The sequence below is a fragment of the Artibeus jamaicensis genome, unplaced genomic scaffold (genome assembly GCF_021234435.1).
Source record: "Artibeus jamaicensis isolate MK-2021 breed Jamaican fruit bat unplaced genomic scaffold, CSHL_Jam_final contig_415, whole genome shotgun sequence".
Lineage (NCBI taxonomy): Eukaryota > Metazoa > Chordata > Mammalia > Chiroptera > Phyllostomidae > Artibeus > Artibeus jamaicensis.
The window spans coordinates 36,488,731-36,509,751 of NW_026521823.1; the positions used below are offsets into that span (position 1 = coordinate 36,488,731).

The window sequence follows — 21,021 nt, forward strand, 5'->3', positions numbered from 1 at the left end:
GTACCCAGGAGCCAGGCTGCAGGTGTGAGGACGGACGGGGCTCCGTGGTGTGCGTGCGGCACGTGGTGCAAACCTGTGAAGGCTCCAGCACGCGGTGCAGTGGATGCTCAGCCGCCCCAGGGATTCTACCAGACAGTGCTGGTATCAGCATGTGAGAGAGGGGCCAACCTCGAAATCTGGTAAAGGATGATGTCATCAGTGTGCTTGTGGAACCTGCCATTAGATCCAGGTTCTAAAGTGACACAGTCTGTGCCAGGGAAGCCCTCATTATGTCCGTCTGTCCTTTAGGGACCAGGCCCCATGTCCCAGTTGGCTGTGATGGTCCCTGTGGGCCTGGTATTATTACTGATGATACCGCCTTTTGTTCTCAAGCCCCATGGTTTGGATAATAAAGACTCTGCCCCCACCCCTCCCTGCCCCCCCGAGATGCCCAGAGCCCTCCTGGCAGAGCCCCTGGGTCCAGACTTTTCTACGATTTTCCTACCCGATCCTACAGGGCCACGGAGGCCAGCACACGGCCACCCAGATTAACGCCCATCCATCTGAGAACGGCCTTTTCTGGACCACCCCCTTGACCAGAGGGTGCATCACCAGGGTAACTGGGGCTGGGTGCCCAGGGGGACAGACGCCCTGACATGGGCAACCCTTCAGAGGGCTCCCCACACACCAGTAGGGCAGGCCAATCGCCCAGTGCTGGGGAAGGCCAACGGGAAGGTTCAGCGGCCATGGCTAGGACCGCCACCCTCCAAGGGCACTAAGAGCAAAGCCAGCCCCCTCAAGGTTCTCCCTTAAGGCAGCGCTGCTCACTCAGACAGGGCCAGCCAAAAGCAGGGTTTTTTTGATGAGTTAAAAGAAGCTTTATTCTAATAGAGCATGAAAAGTTTCTGAAGCAGGAATTGTTCCAACTCCCACCCAATTTGAACATCTAAAAATTTATTTTCTATACAGTACATAAATATCTTCATGTCTATATAAACATGTGGATGGTCCTAAAAACTTTAAAAAAATCATTGCAATTAGTCTTCTGAAAATGATTAGCCTAGTCAGGTGACAATAAACGCTCCCCCAATACAGCCAAGAATGACAATGATCGGGGACCCATGGCAGGAAGGGGCTGGGGAAGAAAAGACTGAAAGAATAAAAACACAAAGCAACCCTGCACTTGGATTTTAGAGGGCAAGACCCGGCAGAAATGAAATCAGATGCAAAAACAGAAACAACTCATCCAAGGGAAGGGGACATGGCCTAGTGATCAAATTTCACTCCACGTCCACCAATGAGCACACCCCCTGGCTGGTCCGTCCCTCCAGGAGCAAGGGCCTTTTCTGGTTTATTCTTATCGAGGAACATTCCGGGCTCCGCGGCAGCAGAGAAAGACGTCAGAGCCCGCAGACCTGGATTCGGGCTCTGCTCGGACACGGGTCCTGGCTGCGTGACCCTGGGCAGGACCCTCACCCTCGGAGCCCGCTTCCCTGCCTGTGGAGGGTGGACTGCAGCATCCCCTCTGCTGGTTTGTTTGGCAGGATCAGAGGGAACGTATAAAGAGTTCTCAGCGTGGCCTTGGAAAATAACTGACAATAAATAAAATGATTCTGTGCCTGCGACAAGGGATTCACCTTTAATCCAGACTAGGCAGAGCACTTAGAATTCTAAGATTCTGGTTCCACCAGTCTATTCCCACACCAGCAACTGCAAAGCCTGGAACTAGCCACATTCCTGTCCTTCCAATGTCGTGCAATCACAAACAGCCGCTGAAAACGACAAAAGGGCTCTGCCCTTGGGAGGTCACGGCCACCCCTGTTCTAAAGCACCACCGTCTGGACATGCAGAAGCAGCAGGAGCATGAGGAGGGGAGCCATGACCCCCTTTGATGTGGCATCGCTCCTTCGAGCCCCACACCCCCGGCACACCCCTGACGTGACTTCTCTTTTGGACTGAGTGACATCACATGGCAGACCATGGCACGGAGGCTGCTGGTGTCCTGAAGGAGGTTCCTGCTTGCACAGGCCTCCCTGACAAGCTCCCATGGCCCAAGCAGGGACACTGCAGGAGGCAGGGTTTCGAGTCTCAGGCTCTAAGCAAGCCCCTCCCTCCCGCTGGGCAGCACCTGTCTGAGGGGCAGGAAGACCAGCCCCGATGGAGAAGTGGCCCCCAGGCAAGAACGACCTGTCCCAGGCCCAGGGGGGAGTCTGAGCGGCCCTCCGGAGGGTGCACCTGACTGCCGAAGCACTGAGCACAGCAGCTGAGATGTAAGGATGTCAGTCCTGCCCTGGAAGATGGCGAGGGTGCCCCTCCACCCAGGGTCAAGGCCAGAAGAGAGAGAGATGGAAGCGGCAGAAACTAAAGGGCACACGTGAGGTAAACTGGTCGTAGAGAAGTGATGTTCGTGGGTGTCAGAATGAAGAGCAAGGCACCAAGGTCTCCCATGAGCTCTGCAGCCCAGCTCAGCTCAGTCTGGTCAAGGTGAGAGTTTCCTCATTTCCCAGGGAATCATCCCCGAGGCTGAAGCAGAGGCCTGTGGGGAGGGCTGGCTGCATCTCGCCCCTGCCCCCCGACTGTAGCCCAGCCAGGTCCTCAACAGACCCACCCCATGGCACGAGCGAAGCCTCGCCTGGGGCCTGCGGGATCCAGGCAGGGGTCCCACCCAGGAGCCCCATCTGGGCAGCGCCGCCTGCCACAGGGAGGAAAGACCCGGCCTGGCCAGGAGCCAAAGTGCCCGAGGCCTCGCCTGCCCTGCAGCTGGCCACGGAGCTGCCCTGCGGGGCTAGAGCTGCAGGCCAGCGAGGACATCGGGCCCTGGGTGTGTGCCACATGGGCGCATTCAGATGCACTGCTCCTCGTCCTGGTCATTCAGGAGCAGAGACCACTTGTCCCCACTGTCCTTGGCCGTGGCGCCATGCTGAGACGGCTTGTCGGACTTCAGGGAGGACAGAGACACCTGGCTGATGTAGCTGACCTGGTCCCAGGGCGTGGCCCTGGGGGAGTCCCGCCACCGGTCATCCATGCCGATGTGCACGCTGACCTGGGACGCGGTCAGGGGCTTCAGGCGGCCCTGGGCCTGGGCCTCGTACCTCTCCAGGTCCGGCTTCTTATACCTGCAGAGTGAGAGCCCATGAGCGTCTGAACCATTCTGGACACAGGCTTCCAAAGCCCAGTAAAGGCCTCGCACCCCGGTCGTCCAGTGACACACAGTGCCGAGCCCCAGGGGCCGGGCGGACGCTGCCCACTCAAGCACCACCTGTCCAAATGCCTGGTGCCCGGGAGGCTGTCACTGCCTTTTATCAAATGAAAGCCTTTCTAAGTAAAAGTAAACACCCATTTCAAAACAGGGAGCCTGTTAATACACAAGTTCCATCACGGGCCACACAGCAACACTTCGGTCAGCAGCGGACCCACGTACATGACAGAGGTCCCACAAGAGTGTAATGGAGCCGAAAGATTCCTGTCACCTCGAGACGTCATGGCCATTGTGATGTCAGGGCCATGGTGACAACACAACCCGGACCCCCGGGTGTGTGGCGAGGCTGGTGTAGACACACCTCCTATGCTGCCTGTTGGACACACGCGCGGCACGACATTGGGCCACGATGACGACCGGTCACGTGGAGGGTTTATGGAGACACTACGCTTTCTGTTGCTCTTTTGGACTGATTCCGTCCGCGAGACAAGCCTGCATGAAGCGCCTCGCGGCGTCACGCCCGCAGCCGTAACCTCAAGGCGACCGCGTCTACCGCCGCATCACCCTCCCTTGTGCCTGGATTAGTCCCGTGTTGTGCTGCGCAGTGACGTGCTGCACGGGCGCGCGACCTGGGAGCGGCAGGTGACGCCACCGGGCTGACCCCCCCACTTTGTGGAAGTGCCTCTGGGGTACTGGCAAAAGGACGAAGTCGCCCAGGGACGCTCCTTGGTGCGCGGCGCCGCAGCCATAGCCGAGTTATGTCCGCAGCAGGACGACTGCCCGGCCCAGCAGGTGATGGCTGTTCAGTGACAGATTACGGGCTCTCGGTGCTAATAAATGCTTGTACAAACAGCGCCGGGCTCCACTAGGTCCCTCCGGTCCCGGCCTTCGGTACACGAACCAGGAGTCTGCCACACCCACGCCAGCCCAAGCCCGCCCCGTGCCGGCGGCTCTGCCGGTGAGGACTCACCACTTCAGCTGCAGCGAAGACAGGAGCACGGACACAGAGGACGCCGCCATGGCCGCCGAGCCCATCCACGGCTGCAGCACAATGCCGAGGGGCATGAAGACGCCTGCAGAGGGGGACGCGACACTCACTCTGCGGCCCCCAGGGGGGCGCAGGAAGAGGGCCCACCAGGAAGGTCTCAGCAAGGCTCCGGCCCGGATGCCATGCCCCGCACCCACACGTCCACGGGGCTGTCTCAGAGCTGGGCAGTGGGGGGCGCAGTTGAGGGGCCTTGGGTCTCCTACCCACCCAGGCTTCCTGGGCCCGTCCACGGGAGCCATCACCAGTTTCAAGGGAAGCTCCAGGGGGCAGGGGCTCTTGGGGACCACAGGGGTGACCACCACCTGTCCCAGGACACGCAGGGACTGTGGGAGCACTCAGCCTGCACTTCCAGAGCTATACATGGGTCTGCACGGCTGGTCTCCGCACCATGGAGCAAAAAGCCCCAGGACAGGGCCAGAGCCTTTCGGGTGGGAACTGGTGCCTGTGCCGGCCCTGGGGGCAGGAGTGACACTGGCCGGGCCTCCCCTCGGTGCAGGAGGCTCAGGTGGACATGCTGCCTGGTCAAGTGAGGCTCCTTCCACCACTCCAGTGCATCGGGGCACCTGAGGCGGCAGCAGCGTGTTTAAACACTTTAGGCTCAGCCCAGGCGGGCGCCTTTCCTTGCGGAAGTGTCTGGAACTCTTTCATATCTGGTAACTCGGTATCCAACAGGGAAGGGAGGAGCTATAAGGCAGAAGCAGCCCAGGTCTTCCCATGATCATTTCTGACAGAGGTCAGTCTAAGGCGGGATGAGTTTTCAGGGCGAGGCTCTAAAACACCAGTCGGGGTGCCCAGCGTGTAGCAGGGGCCCCACACTGTTAATGATGACTCTTTCCCAGACCATGTGTGTAACCCATGGCTCAGAAAATAGGGCCGCAGTGAGCAAACAGTCAGCCCCCTGGGCGGCTCTGCAGAGGGAACCAGAGTGAATGCAGGTCTGGGCGGCCTCTGCAGATCCTCATTGACCTTCAGAGACTCAGCAAGCGGAGAACATAATGAAATCAACTCTTTCTAAAATCCTCTGGCTGGCCGGCCAGCCAGGTGGGCTGCTCACCAAGTGCAGCGGACACCGGGCCGGCAGAGCCCCCTTACCTGCCGCGATGGGGACCCCCACCAGGTTGTAGATCAGCGCCAGCACCAGGTTGAGCCGTATCCTCCAGACCGTCCTCTTGGACAGGCAAATGCCGGCCACCACGTCGAGCAGGTCGCTCTGCAGGAGAGGAACCGCTGCTGAGGCCCAGGCTGCGCCCCGCGGCCCTGAGGGCACCCTTGGCCTGCGCACGGGGGAGGAGGGGTCAGCGAGTGAGCTCACTCGGATGAGAACGATGTCGGCCGCCTCGATGGCCACGTCCGTGCCTGTCCCGATGGCGATGCCCACGTCCGCCTGGGCCAGGGCCGGGGAGTCGTTGACCCCGTCCCCCACCATGGCCACTTTCTTCCCTTCCTTCTGGAGCTCCTGGACCTTGGCCACCTTGTGCGAAGGGAGCACCTCCGCGAAGACTTTGTTGATGCCAACCTGAAAGGAAAGGGAACGGCAGCCCAAAAATCAGTGTGTGACAACGCAGCTGGTGTTGGCAGAGGGCAGGGACAGTCGAGAAACCCAAGAGTCATCCTGCTCACCCCCAACCCCAGCCTCAAGGTCCAGGCGATGACGTCAGTCACTAAGCCCTCCCAGTTCCAGGCCACGTGGCCAGTTTAGCTGAGACCCCAACCCAAGACCAGGGCTTTGGGGCCCTCGCCCTGGCCTCCTAAACCATGACCCTCTGGTCATTTACTCTCCTGCGCCGAGTCCTCCAGGGGACCCATGTCCTTGGGACATCTCAACTCCTCGGCCTGCTCCCAAGGCCCCTTAGACCTCTGCCCGTCTCCAGTGCCCGGCCTCGTGGCCCCGGCAGGCACAAGCCAAGCTCCGCACCACACGGCTCCCTGCTGTCCATCGCACCGTGACCCATGCTGCCTGGAAAGGTCAGCTTGCCTCCCCCCAGCCTGCGCCCTCCTCCTCCTCAGACCACTCCGGATCAAGTAGGCCCTCCCCTGGGAAGCCCCCCCCCCCCCCGGCCCCACCTGCCGATGGTGAGCTGGCGGCTCCCACGTGCCCTGCGCGCTCTTCTGCAGAAGCACCGAGTGCTCAATGCACAGTTGGTCACCGGACCACCCTCCCCACAGGGCCTCCTTCAGGGCAGGAACCCCCTCCCCTCACGGCCCTCTGGAGTCTGCTGTCACATGGGCAGCGCTTAGTAAGTGCTTGCTGGGCGGATGAATGAGTTTTCACCAGGAAGGGGAGTGACTCAGCACACCCTTCGTTAGCGAGGAGTGCCCTGAGAAGAGGGGCACTGCTGCCTCCCTCACAGGGAGCAACTCATTTCCAAAATCGTACAAGCCGACGCGTGTTTTGGGAGGAGGGGTGCAGATGCACTGGAGCCCCCCCCCCCAGCCCCATGTTCTAGGCTGTGACAGCACACGGCAGCACTGTCCGCACGGCCCACACCCAAGAGCCCAGGGCTGCCGGGGGGCCACTGCGTGTCTTGCACCCATGGCTGGGAAGTGGGAGCTGGCAAAACATGCCTTCAACAAAAGGACCCCAGAGTTGCTTGTTCATGTCACCCCTGAAGCCATGGTTCCTTTTGGTTCACGGGGAAGATGGAAGTGCTTCTCCAGGCTGCACTTGCTCCATCATGAATGACAGCCCCCAGGCCCACAGTGGGGAGGCCCAGGCTGGGGCAGCTGGGTGACCCCAGGGTGGGGTTGGGGGGAGACGCCACCTGGTGGGAGAGGCAGCCGGCCAGGGGAGCACAGACGCAGAGCTGAGCACCAGGTCACGGGCATTTCTTTTCCTCTCAAACTGCTTCTATGAGCCTAGAACCACTTCGGTGATGGGGAGGGGAGAGGGCCCAGCCCGTACCTGGGCGGCAATGGCCCGTGCTGTCTTGCGGTTGTCCCCCGTGATCAGGGCCACGTCCACACCCATGCTCTTCAGGGTGTGCACAGCCAGGGCGGCCTCCGGCTTGACGGCGTCTGCGATGGCGATCATTCCACAGAGCAGCCCTGCGGGGACAGCGCAGTGAGGGCACCGCAGCAGACCACATGCATCACGTGCAAACAGGCCATTGCAGGACGCAGCGTGGTTTGACTCTGTTCTGTAAAACCTACACACATTGACAAATGCATCCAGGAGCCTGGAAAGGCTGTCAGAATGTCAGCTGGGCTCTGAGGGGCAAGGTAATGAGTGATTCCAGTTTCTTCTTTATAGCGCTCAGAATTTCCCAGGTGTTCTGCAAGGTACATCTATTACTTTGCAGAGTACGTGGCTCATAACTCAATATACGTTAGCTATTAAAATACAACAAACACAACAAATGCTACTTAGAAAGCAATGAAGTGTCTGAACAGCGAGAAAACTAATACTTTCTTTTTTTCTTTTATGACCAAAACCACTTGCGTAGAAATTGTTTTTGAGTGGATCTTTTAGATGCTGAGCAGGTGTGAGGGGAGCGGAGTGAAGGTGACTGGGATACTGCAGGGGGCTGGCCCCTCGAGGGGCCGGCCAGCGCTGCTCCGATGAGCCGAGGGCACTGTGGGTTCACAAGGACTTAGGAGGTGGGCTGGGGGTGGCAGGAGGGAAAAAGAGAATGGGAAGAGGACAAATTTGGCTAGAGCAGTCAAAAGACGGCAACATAAGTTATTTCCCATTTGCAACAGTTTTACTTCCGTGAACAGAAACTAACACCAGGGAAAGCAGGCCCAAATCTCTGAGACCTACAGCCCAAGGCACTGCTGGGTACTGAGTCTACACGCGATTTCACGTGCCTCGGGGGCCAGTTGCCAGACCTCGTGATTTCAGGCAGGCAGACCTCCTGCACTGTGACCCATCTGGCCCACCACGGCCAGGTCGGCCTGGCCGGGAGCCGCACTGATAGGGAGGACTGACTTCCAGGATCACGGAGCCGCTGCCCGGGTGGAGCGGCTCTGGGGTGAGGATGGGGAGAGGACACAGGAAAAGCCTCGGGAGGAGGGCAGCAAGGCCCCTTTGCCAAGGCAGGGCCAGAATCGACAGAGAGGAAGGGCTATTTTTTTTTAAAGGGCAGAATCCATCTTTGCCCCCCATCCCCAGGCCACTTCATCTCCACGCGCAGGAGGAAGGCGCGAGCGCAGTGATACCGTCGATGGCCACCAGGATGGCCGTGTGGCCCTTGTTCTCGTGGTCGGTCATTGAGTCACTGACGTCACGGGAAATGGCTAAGCCGTTGCGCCTCATCCACTCTCGGTTCCCAATCAGCACGGAGAAGGTCTGGGGGGCGGCGTCTAGTGGAAAGAGCCGGTGGTCACCCCAGAGAACACACGTCCGTCGTGAGAGCAGCAGACACTACAGAACGCTGGTCACGGTGCGAGTGCCGCCTCCCGTTCTGAGACCCCTGAGCCCAGGGGGCGCCGCTCACCACCACCCGAAGGACCGCGTGCAGGACAGGTGGGCATGATTAAAACAGGCGTTTAGGGCACACGCTCCACGTGTGAAAATGGCAGAAACATATCAAACACTGTGTGGCGTCCTCATTTGCCTCTAGGGGACCTGCTGCTTCCTTTCCAGGCTGTTTGTGTTTCTCCAGCACCAAGGCAAGTGCTGACTCGGTCCCTCACTGCTCGGCAGGGGTGACCCAGCCTGACCGGCCCTCGGTCCGCCCACTTCTCTGAGATCTCTCAGAGTTACACCTCCTCACAGGCTGGGAGACTCTTTCACCGGCCACCTCCCGTGTACCAGTAACTTAGGCGTCACTGCGCGGACCGGTCCTTAGAAACAAAGTAGAAAGGTCTATCTAGGGCTTTATTCGAGTTGCTAGAAGGCAATACAAGGCTTCTAACAGTAAAGTCTATAGCAAGATTCAACTACCGACATCCTTAAGAAAAAACACTAGACACAGGTTTCGGTTTGGGGGGTGGGATGTTTCTGCACCCTTATGCCCAGGGCTACCAAGCGGCCCTTAGAATGAGACGGGCCATTATTCAAAAGCAGCTGTCACTCCCAGCAATGCCCCTTCTTCACCTGGACGGACCATTCCCATCACAGGCTTCCCCTGACTTTGGCCAGCTCTGGAAATACAACCTCCCACCCGAGTTCTACCACGTGGCTGGGTTCCTGCCTGGGAAGAGCAGACCGGAATCCCCACATGTCTGCTTGGTAGCTCCAGAGCAGCAAGGCCAACTCAGGATAAGAAAGAGGAGACTAAAAGTATGAGAGGTACCCTATAGATTTGCCCAGTGGACTACCTTTGTCTGCCATCGGTTAGCGGCAGAGTCAGACGAGACAGAGAACACAGGAGAAGCTGCACACTTTCCCGGGGAGGGAGGCGTGCGGGTGGGGAAGGGAGAGCAGGTGGCGTGCCTGGCGCGGCGCTCTCTGTGGTCTGGCACGCTGCCACCTGGCCCGGCCTGGCAGGCTGGGCGGCAGAGGCAAAAGCCAGGGGTACCTGTTTCCGCGGGGACACTGCCAACCCCGTTTGGGTGAGGGGCCCGTTCGTTCAGGTGCTTGCTGTGGGCCAGGATGCCTTCCACATTGCTGACTTTGCAGCCAATGCCACAGCCTGGCACAGCCTGGAAGTCTGTGCAGTATCCCAAGGCCTCTGTTTTGAGTTCCTGTGAAGGGAGGGAGCAGGGCGAGGGGCCAGAAAACAGGGAGAGGGGAGGTGAGAGAGGCAGGACAGGGACCCCAGACAGGGCGACCCAGACCCCAGAGCCAAGGCCTCCCCGCAGGCAGCTGGGACGAAAGCCTGTGAGGAGGAAGGAGCTGTGGGGAGAGACCCTGGGGGAGGAGCGGGGGATGGGCGATGCCCGGGCCCACGCACCTCTTTGCAGTACTTGGTGACGGCCACGCCCAAGGGGTGCTCGCTGCAGGCCTCCGCAGTCCCCACCACGGCCAGCAGCTTCCTGAGCGGCAGTGTGGCCGGGTCCACCAGCAGCAGGACCCGCATGACCCTGGGGGCCCCGTGGGTGATGGTGCCGGTTTTGTCGAACATCACAGTCTTTATCTGCCAGGACAAGCACAGGCCGGTTGCCACAAGTACAGGTGGGAGGGACTCGGGGTGCACGCCACCTGGAGACACGACTTCACTCGAATGCCCGCACGCAGGCAGCGCTCCTTCCTGCTCCCTGCCACGACCGTCTGCGTCGGCCCCAAGGTCCAACCACCCCCCTGCGGAAGCAGGCCCCCTCTCTGCCTGGTCAGAAAACCCACACTGTGGCTCGACCGGAACCATGCTGAGACAGAAGCTCCCGCGGATGTGCCCACAGAAGATGGCACATCACCGTCGCCCGGGCAGAAATGGAAAGACCGGCAGCTTTGTCCTTCGGTCAGGTCGGGAGCCAGGGCTCTGGGCGTCAGCCTGTCCCCCTGCCTCCTGCCATCTGCGGGGACAACTGCGGCTTTCTCTGGCAGTTCACTCCAAGTTCAAGGAAGGGAGCGTTCCCGGCCTTGGAAACCTGTAAGGCTGGAGCCAGTCTTCAGGCCTGTTCCACTCGGTCAACCGCAGCTCCGCACTGGTCCCCACAGGCGGGCCAGCCAGTCAGCGGCAGCCACACGGGAACCCGCCGACCCCTGGACTCAGGTGACCCCAGGGAAGACCACCTACTGCCCATGTTCAGGCTGCGCCCCCAGCAGAGTCCCCCCCATTCAATACACAGCAGCCCCGCTCTGCCTCCGCTGTGGGGCACTGGCCCCTGCAACGCTACCGCCTGGTCTTCCTCCAACAGGTCACGCCTCCCAAGGGCCCATCCTTCGTCTGCAGCCGGATCTTCCCACCAGGTACTCCAGCCACGTGACACGGACCCCTCCACGGCTCCCTGCCGTTCTTCCGGTTACGTTCCGAGTCCTTTAATAACCCCCCGGGCCCATCACGGCCCCTCTGCCTCCCTTCTCCCCTTAGCGGCCTGATGTCCTACCAGTGCTTCCCAATGATTTTCCTTCGGTCCCTCATTTATTATTCAGCAAATAACTAGCCCCTGTCAAACTGACCCGCCAGCCTCGCGCCCTGCCGTCGGCTCACTGCGCACCTGGTTTTCTGCACCCTTGATCATTAAGAACCGTGATCAGGGCCAACACAGGACCTGCACATAGTAAATGCTCAGCTAATACTGAATACGTCAACAGAAGGCTAAGGACTGGTACCCATGGCCAAGGGAAGGTTCCCATAGACGACTGCCCATCACTCCACTGCCCACAGTCACAGGGTCCCTGTGCCGACCACACAGATGCCAAGCCGGCGCCGCCCTGCGGGTGTGGATCTCAGCTCTGCCGCTGACAGTGCAGGCCTCTGGGCAAGGTGCCTGGCCCTCCCACTGCACTTCCCTCATCTGGGAAATGGGCACCGTGAGCACCCCCTCAGAGCTGTCGGTTGGATTAAATCACCTGCAGTTCACAAAGTGTCGCTTCTGCCACAGTTAGCAGCTGCTGCGGCAGCTGTGGTCCACCAGCCCTGGCTTCCTGTTCGACTCGATAAACAGTGCTAGACCCTCGGCCTCTCTCTGTCGTCTCTCTTCCCGTGACATTCACACAGATACTACTGTCACCAGTCCTCTGAGTTAAAAAAATAACATCGTGTAGGAAACAGCTACAGGATCGGCCCAGCCATGACCCCCAAGGCCGGCCAGGAGCCCTGGTGCCCGGGACCCACCTTGTGGGCTGTCTCCAGAGGCTGGCCACCCTTGATGAGGATGCCATTCTGGGCGGCCACGCCGGTGCCCACCATGACCGCCGTGGGCGTGGCCAAGCCCAGAGAGCAGGGGCAGGCGATGCACAGCACGGTGATGGACGTCTGGAAGGCAAAGCGGATGGCCATCTCGGCCCGGGAGGTGTGCTTGGTGGGCGTCTGCGGACAGGAGAGAGAGGCAGGCGGGGAGTGAAATGCAAAACCGCCCAGAGGCCTAAACCGCTGCTGTTTTCTTTGTAAATCCCCCCAAACAAAATAAGGGTCTCCTCTCCGAGCACGGTGGCACACACTGGTATCATTTGCATTCTGACAGCTTCAGTCATCCTGGTTTATGTTTTAAAATGGCTAGTGTCTCTGGAATATAATCAGGAGACACTATATTCACTTAATTACAATGAAAAGCGTGTTTTCTAAATCAAGGACACAGAACGCAACTTCCTTAGCTTCCGTCTACCCTTTATTCTTCGACTGTGAAAGGCAAGATTCTGAAGTAAGATATATTACTAAAGGGCCATTTAATTTTCATATAAACAGTTGGATTTAGGTAGATGAACATGCTGTCTTAAGACATAATGCAGTTCTTAGAGGTAAAAACAATGTGTGTGTGTGTGTGTGTGTGTGTGTGTGTGTTTAAACGGTAATTCTTAGAACAACAGCTGTCATTCCAATGGGACTGGGTGGACTTCTAGAAGTGACCTGAGTCTTGTCCCTACAGGGACTTTCAGAGAGCAAGGCCATGACAGTATCTTAAAGGAACATGCAGTACCTCGTTTGCCAGCATCCTCCCTGACAACGCAGATAAAACAAAAGAAGCCAGAGTAAGACAGAAAGGCAGGCAGCAGTGGGAAGCCGCAATTCCCAGCCTCGTCAGGGCTGGGTCTCCCCACCGCCGCAGGCCGACAGCGCTCAGCGCTCCCACAAGAGAGAAGCTTCGGGCGGCCAAGGGCAAATTCTAGGAATACAGTCAGAGGTTACCCCTAACGGCACTGAGGTCTCCTCAAATGTCAGAGCGTGTCCAGCTCGGGCACTTCTCATTTCACTTGATCTTAGCCAAAAGGCCGAGAAGCGATTCTCTCATTTCGAGATAGAAAATTTGGGGGAGAAAATGACATCTCTGTGAATGGCATGCACCCCAAGAATATGATATGTCTTAAATACAGGTAAAAATAGTTTTTAAAAAATATTATCCATTCTATAGTTGCAGTTTCTTATTCTAGGGCTCTAGGGTAAAATACACATTACACTGAGCTAAATGTGAGACATTTTCAAAAATAAGGTAAACATTGCTCTACTCACTAGGCAGTTATCAAATCTACCCTAAGTGGGCCAGCAGTGTTTTCCGCACACCAAGGTCTCCCGACTCCGCACCACTGACAATTGGGGCCAGGTCATTCTTTGTTGACGGGTCTGCCTGGTGCGTGGCAGGGTGTGAGCAGTGTCCCCATCTGCACCCACTGGGTGCCAGGGGCCTCCCCTCCTTGGTCAGGACAACGGTCGTGTCTCCAAATGTGGCCAAGTGCCCCTGGGGCAATGAAATCACTCCCGTGACAAATCACTGATTTTTATGGATGTGATTCCATATTCTGTAGCAGAAAAGCATTGTGTTTTTTTGTATTTTTCACCTTTTTATAATTTGGATAAAACAACATTCCTTAAGATAGTATTCTTCACCCACTTTTTAAATTCAAAAATGCATCTTCCATTTGCCTCCTATATAATGTGTAATAAATAAATATTCACTAAAAAGCTATTAGCATTTGCTTGGGAAGCTGCAAGGTTAAAGATGATCCTTATAAACACAAACAGCAAAAATATATATAGTTTTCCTAAAATGTGTTAAATGATATTATCATGCCATCAAAACCCAAAGTGACCGATTTTTTTTTGTGGGGTGTGCTTTGGAACTCCCCAAATGGTCAGTACTGCCTGAGGTAAATGCTTTAAGCATTGCAATTGAGAGCCAAGTCTGTGAAATTACCTAATGAGGACACAGAGGCCACCTTCAATAAAAGCCCCCAGCAGTAAGTGACCGTCCCACCCTGGCTCAGGAATTTGCTGCCAGTACTCGAAGCAAGCTCACAAGACGCAACACGTAATTAAAGCCCAACAAGTCGAAGGCGTGAAAGGACAGAGTTAATGGCAATAGAGCGTCTGAAACCCAACAACCACACAGCCCACGGCGCTCAACTTACGGGAAAGTATTTCTGAACGACACCAAAATCAACAAAACCGATTATAATCCATACCACCAACGTCAACGTTGAAATGATGATGACAAATGGGACAAAATAGCCGCTGAACCGGTCGGCCAGTTGCTGAATGGGTGCCTGTGAAAATAAAACACCAAGACCGAGGTCAAGGACAACCTGCACCGTGGGAACGGACCAGGCCCAGGATCCTCTGTTCCCTCATCGACTCTCCGCCCTGCGTCCGCCTGCTTCGGCGGAACTCCCAGGGTGGTTTCTACAGTGAGGAGGCAGGAGGGATTCTGTTTCTCATGTTTTCCCTGCACCTTCGACATCTGAGCCTCCTCCACCAGCTTGACAATCTGAGCCAAGGTGGTGTTGCTGCCCACGTGCGTGGCGCTGACGAGCACAGAGCCGTGCGCGTTCATGGACCCGGCGATCACCGTGCTCCCCGGTTTCTTCATGACGGGCATGGCTTCGCCTGCAGGAGGAGAGTGAGGCGGCTGTGGGCCCCATTCCGGAGACCCAGCAACAGCGCCGGCGCCAGGCCGGAGGGAGAGCAAAACAGGCCGCTGACCTGTGATGAGGGACTCATCGGCCATGGTGTTGCCTTCCAGGACTTTCCCGTCCACTGGGAACTTGCCCCCGGGGACCACCTTGACGACATCGCCCCGCTGCACCAGCTCCACGGGCACCTGCTCCTCTCTGCAACAAACGGCCCCCCAGTCACACGCACAGCCGCTCGCTGGGCCTCAGCCTGGTGACCACCAGGTGCAGGGACACAGCGTGAGCAAGGCGGACGCGGCCCTGACCTCACGCCCCTCATCCGAGAGCAGCAGCGCGAAAATTCTGTTTTCCTCACCTTTAAAATAAGGGCACTAATAGTAGTAGTCCCTTCCTCACAAGTTTTATTTTTTTTTAAGTACAAAGAGATGGCAAACAGTAAATAAGTCCCAGCAATAATAAGAATAACCATTATTTTTAACATCGGCCAACCTCGTGGAGAAGAAAACTACTGGCACTTCCTTTTTTATCCTTGGGAGGGTTGAAACCCGTCTCAGCCTGTCTGCGCCCTCCATCCCTCCAGGAAGGCCCGGCTCTCACCCCGCGCCCCCTGCGACGCTGTTCCTGACTGCGGCCAGCTTCTCCTGAAGCCCAGGGCCACTCACCCGCACCCAGCACACACACACCACCGTGAACTTGGGCTTGTCTCTTGGTATTTAAATGCCTGGTGTGCATCACTGGACTGCAGGAGGGACCTCGCCGAGTGTGTCTTCGCCCGCCTTCACAAGGTCTCGTGCAGTGTCATGTATACGCCGGGCGTTCAATGCGAGTCACCCTGATGGACAGACACTGACCGAGGACTCTGGGTGGCGAAGGCAACCCACCTGACGATTAGGTTGTCCTCACCAAGGGTCACCACGGTGGCTTCTGAGGCTTGGAGAGATAGGAGTTTGGCCAGGGCTTCTGAGGTTTTGCTCTGACAACCAGAACGTAAAATAAGAGCTGCTGTAAACTGACACCTGCAGGAAACGCTGCCCCCAACACAGGACACCGAAGGGCACGTCCGTAAGCTGTGCCACGCTGCCCGTGTCTGCACACGGTCAGGGCCTCGTCACGCTGCACGCGCCAATGCCACATAGTTCAGTGAACTACACTTCAGACCGAAAGGAAAAAAAAACCAATACCGATCTACCCACTGACAATTATTTCAGGTTCAATCCCATGTCTTCCAGGGACAGAGCCCCCTTGTTCGCAGACAAGGTAAAAGGCCGAGGGCCATGCGGGGATGGTGCTCCAAGGGGCACGGCCGGACGGTGGCAGTGTGCATTTCTGGGCTCACAAGCCATGCGCGGCGTAGGCGCTGAGAGACGGCCTGACCTCTGACCCGAAATCCAGGGCGCTTGCCAAGACCGATGCACTTGAACAAAGGTTTGAGTAATTTACCAGATTAGCTGGGATTTTAGAAGTAGCCACCGACTTGCAGCTCGGTGGTGGAGGCACCTAATTACAGGCAGGTCTCACATTTCCCTAAGTCTCTCTCTAGATTGTGTGTAATTAGTAAGCCTAAACGGAGTTCAGATGAACTAAGATCTGCGGCGCTGCCTCTACGGTGCTTTCGCCTGAAGCTGCAGTTACCTTGGCCACGTGTTCCAGCCACCGCCCCAGGGCAATGAACACGAAGAGCATGGGCGGCGTGTCGAAGAACGTCACGGGGCTCCTCTCGGCCTCCTCGGCCAGGGCCACCACCAGGATGACCAGCGAGTAGACGTAGGCGACGCTCGTGCCCAGCACGACCAGCACGTCCATGTTGGCCATCCTGTGTCTCAGGGATTTGTAGGCCTGCACGTAGAAGTACCACCCGCCGAGGAACTGGAAGGCAGAGGGCGGGCAGTGAGCTGGGACAAGCAGGGCCTGCTGTCCAAGGAGCGAACGGAGGCCCCGAGACCCCTGGGGCTGGCGGAGACCCCGGGCTCACCCCCAATGTTGATGTTATTTTTCTCCTCTGTGATCAACATTTTTGAAATGTGCTTCCTGACTCAGGCTACTGGTGGCCACAGGAACAAATAATCAAGGGCATGGGAGACCTTTAAAACTCCAAGTACACCAGCTACACATCCCTCAATAGGAGAATGGTGACAACGGTGACCCACATCACACCTCATTCATACCGTGGCCAGCGCTCTGTGCTCCCTAACGAGAATGTGCGGGATCTACAAAGGCCTAGAGTGAAAGATGCCTGTATCACTCGATTAAGTGGGAAAGCCAGTTACAAATCAGTACATCTAAGGCACTGTGGCCGCTTTATGTGAACGTGTAGACACACGTACATTCACGGGTAAATACCACCAATGCAGATGAAAGGCACACACCCAGTGTTAAGGAGGGACGATAAGGTGACCCTGGGGAATGGCATCGGGCTGGAGGCGGGGCGCGAGCAGTCGAAGAGTGGCTCCCTCTTTTCTATTTCTACTTCAGTGAGGCTCAGAATGTTTACAATCAATGTGTATTACATTTCGAATTAAAGAGAAAATACAGTCCTGGTTGATGTAGCTCAGTGGATTGAGTGCTGGCCTGTGAACCAAAGGGTTGCTGGTTCGATTCCCAGTCAGGTAACATGACTGGGTTGTAGGCCAGGTGCACAGACAGCTGGGGATGCACGAGGGGCAACTACATACTGATGTTTCTCTCCCTCTCTTTCTCCTTCCCCTCTCTAAAAATAAGTAAATAAAATCTTAAAAAAATAAAATAGAGAAAAAACCCACAAATCTGGCCTACAAAGACTAGCCTCTAGATAGCTTAAACTTTTCATGATTAAATCAGGAGTTTTATTTTATATTCCAAAATACACAAGGCCACGCTTCCCAACAGAAACATGGCTAGTTCCTTCAGGCTGCCCCCAAACCAGAAGTCCCATGAGACCTGTCTCTTTTAAATTATAATTTCCTCAGGGCCACACCTTTGCCACTCAAGATGTTAAAGAGAAGCATGAGCTCCATGTGATACAACTGCCACTTCTAACAACAAAGGCGAGTTCAGGTAAACAACAAGCAAGCCCCTGCAGCATGGCGGCCGCCGTGCCAGGGAGACGTCGGCCACCTGCGACCAACAGGTCTCTTACATCCTCTGAGTTGGAGGTCACCGTGCTGCTGGTCACAGGACGGAAAAAGGCCTCAGCTGGCTGGGGTGGGTGAGGAAAGAGGCAACAAAGCGCTGGCCGCACTCAGGCACGTAGCGTAGAGGTGGGACTCCTTTCCGAACCCGATACGCACCTGGACAAAGGTGCACAGGATAAAGAAGACGAGATTCAGGACGGACAGTCCCGGAATGATGTTGTGGTGCAGGGCTGTCGACTTGTGGGGCTCCCTGCCGGTCACCATCATGTAGACCATCAGGCCCATCACAGGGACGCCAAACAGCAGGCTGCACAGGAAGGAGTTCCTCCACCTGGAAGCCACGGGCGACACCGACAGGTTACGTACTGCCCACTGCCGGGGTTACGGCCGGGCCCCTCCTGAGGACTCGGCTTCAGACTTGCCTTTGTCATGAGTGCGGGACAGACCGCCGAGGGCTGTAACGCAAGGCAGGCTCTCTCCCTGACACTGACCTCTAAAGGTCTACACTTCTCGGCAAGGACATTCCTGAGATGCCCAGAACCAGCCCATGCCTGCCTGTGGCTGATGTGCTACCTTCAACCCACAGGCGTGGTGATCTGTTTTCGAGACTCAATCTTACATAACCTCCCCCCAAAATGGAGATAAAAAACAATCTCTTATTAGTATCAACTTGGTCGTATGCTTGTCTTTTAGACTCCACTTCTAATGGAGTCAGAAAGAACAGGGAAGCTGTCTCACTGAGTACCAGAAGTGGACAGAAGGGGGCAGGGGGTGGCCTTCAAGTGACAGCTGTGGCCTCATTGGCTTCAGCAGCTATGAAATGCCAACCAAGTGGCCAGGAAAGTGACGCACTTTAACTGAGTTCTGAAAACCACTGCCTGTGAGGTTAGGGTCCCACGCCCTCGGGCGGCCACCCAAGGTCCCAAGAATGAGCCCCTCACTAGCTTCTCATCTGCTTCTCCTGCCAGTCCCTCCTACGCCGCGGGCACACCGACCGCAGCAAACCTGCCCCTGTGCCCCTGGAAGACCCTCACTTCCACCCCACACCCCCACTCCCCCAGCCCGGGACACACTTCCACTCGTTCTCTGAGGACCAGATCGCATGTCCTGTGCTGGTCGGCCTCCCGGACTGGCCCCCCAACCCTCATTTCAGCCAGTGCCCACCCTCCTGTCCGGCAGGGGTGTGGGCACTGCAGAGGCAGGGACTCTCTCTTCATCCCCTACCCCTGGCGCGGTGCCCGCACATTTACTGAATGACCGTGTGAACATCTGAAATAATGAACGCACTCAGGCCTCCTGCTTCCCGGGCCATTTTCTTTCCACTTGGCCACGATTCTCGCCCTTGGGTCCTAGTTCTAGAGCCCACTCAAATAGATTCTTAAAATACTGTACAAGAAAAAAATCCACGCTCCTTCCTTCCAGCTAAAGGGCTGCCCCATCTGGTAGCCACCAGCCGTAGGTGGCTGTTTAAATTAAAATCAAATAAAAAGAAGTGCAATTAAAAATTTAGTTCCTCAGTCACACGGGCTGCATTTGGAGCACTCAGCAGCTAGTGCCACCGCACCGGGTGGTGCGGACACAGAGCATGTCCATCACAGCAGCCCTTGTGGGTGGCACCAGAGGGTTAACGTCACAAGGGTACAGGTGGCCAGTCCGAGTGGGTGACGCAGTGGGGAGCCAGAGCAGCGGGGGCCCCGAAAAGCACGGAAGGAGGCAGAGTCAGACCCAGGGGGAGGAAGACAGGAGCTTCGGCTGACCGCTCCTGTTCTACCTACTGCTTTATTTCCACCTTGTGGTCCAGGTGATGGGCGCTGGGGCTCCTCTGGGCCAGCGAAGCACCGTAGCCGAGTTCCTTGTTGTTGAAGAGAGAGGGTGGGAAACAAGGGGGAGGCGCTCGGTTAAAGTGTGCATTGGTAGAAAGGGTTGTATCTCCTTTGAAATCAGAACGTTAACCTAAAATTGCCTCGGAAGAGTGCGCTGGTCTTCCTCCCACAACTCTTTACTCGAATCCCTCTCGGAGGATCAGCACCACGTACGCCGAGAGGCTGCATCGTCCGCGAGGAGGAACGGCATTCCTGTCCTTCACATCGACACAGGTGGCAGGTTCCGGGAAGCAGTGGCAATGCCCCCCAAAGCTGATCAGTGTTAAGTTGCAAGCTCAGAATTTCTGAGTCAAGGACTCCCAGAAACAGCATGGCCAGCTGCTTTCGCTGGGCATGAAGAGGCTGAGCCTTAGCCGAGAGGCCGAGCCCCCTGCCCCGAGGCCCAGCCTTATCGGAAGACCTAGAGCCAGTGGGCCCCCTCCAGCCTGTCACTGCTTGGACCAGACAGAAACCCCGTCTGGAGCTGGTGCTGTTTCCAGGGACTCACTCAAGCACTTCCTTCGTCGCCTCTCTCCGTTGCCCTCTCTGCCTCATTTGATCTGATCACTGTGTATATTCACATCCTTGACGAATACACACAGAAAAGGCTGCCAGCAAATGTCCCGTCAGCCAGCACAATATGAACAGGGGCCTCGGAACTCTGCTGTTGGGATTTTATGCAAAAATTACAGTTATGGCGCGAGAAAGACTGTCTCAAGACAAACCCTTTTACGGCTAACACCGGCCTACTTATACAAGAAATAGATGCCCCAGAATCAGGAGAACGGACGCCAGACACTGGCAATACCCCTCGAGTAAGGACAGAAGGGCCGCGCCACACTCAGCGGACTCGGCGGAGGCCAGCACGGGCACTGTGCGTGAGAGGGCACCGGGCCACTCGCAGATCACCCCCGACTCCGCCCACTACTCCGTGCAGCGGTCTGGCGGCTGAGCCCCACCAACGCCACAGCACAGACCTGCGGGGCAGCGGAAAGGCCTCGCAGGGCCGAGCATGGCAAGGGAAGAGCTGGGTTTGAAAGCCAACCCAGCAGCCTTCAGCTGGGCATCAGTGAAAATACTCAACCCCACTTGGGATCTCTCCTCGCCTGATAAAGAAGCTGGCTGTCTGCCTCTGAGTGTGAGGCACTGGCCAGCAGTGAGCAGTGGCGGTGTTATCTACACGCCAAAAAGCTCTGCTATGCCCTGGCTGGCATAGCTCAGTGAATTGAGTGCGGGCCTGCGAACCACACAATCACAGTTCGATTCCCAGTCAGGGCACATGCCTGGGTTGTAGGCCAGTTCCCGGCAGGGGACTCACTAGAAGCAACCACACATTGATATTTCTCTCCTTCCCTTCACCTCTAAAGATACATAAATAAAATCTTAAAAAAAAAAAAAGCTCTGCTAAGCCATGCAACAGACGTCTCTCTCAC

General features: G+C 56.8%; 1 protein-coding gene across 2 annotated transcripts in view; it reads right to left on the reverse strand.

Annotated features, from left to right (window-relative positions):
• Positions 1–543: 543 nt before the first annotated feature.
• The window catches only part of ATP7B (ATPase copper transporting beta), a 51,369-nt gene continuing 30,891 nt past the window's right edge, over positions 544–21,021 (reverse strand). Inside the window, exons 7-22 of one of the 2 annotated variants that reach the window (XM_053665570.1) lie at positions 19,502–19,578; positions 17,883–18,057; positions 16,249–16,482; positions 15,498–15,589; positions 14,687–14,814; positions 14,436–14,590; positions 14,170–14,250; positions 11,888–12,082; positions 10,064–10,246; positions 9,689–9,854; positions 8,385–8,528; positions 7,129–7,271; positions 5,539–5,742; positions 5,319–5,436; positions 4,149–4,251; positions 544–3,095 (exon numbers count right to left, since the gene is read on the reverse strand). In XM_053665570.1, coding sequence (XP_053521545.1) covers positions 2,822–3,095; positions 4,149–4,251; positions 5,319–5,436; positions 5,539–5,742; positions 7,129–7,271; positions 8,385–8,528; positions 9,689–9,854; positions 10,064–10,246; positions 11,888–12,082; positions 14,170–14,250; positions 14,436–14,590; positions 14,687–14,814; positions 15,498–15,589; positions 16,249–16,482; positions 17,883–18,057; positions 19,502–19,578 — 2,472 coding nt within the window. In that variant the 3' untranslated portion in view covers positions 544–2,821. Of the gene's footprint in view, positions 3,096–4,148; positions 4,252–5,318; positions 5,437–5,538; positions 5,743–7,128; positions 7,272–8,384; positions 8,529–9,688; positions 9,855–10,063; positions 10,247–11,887; positions 12,083–14,115; positions 14,251–14,435; positions 14,591–14,686; positions 14,815–15,497; positions 15,590–16,248; positions 16,483–17,882; positions 18,058–19,501; positions 19,579–21,021 lie in introns of both variants that reach the window. The other variant, XM_037132445.2, reaches the window with a different exon arrangement.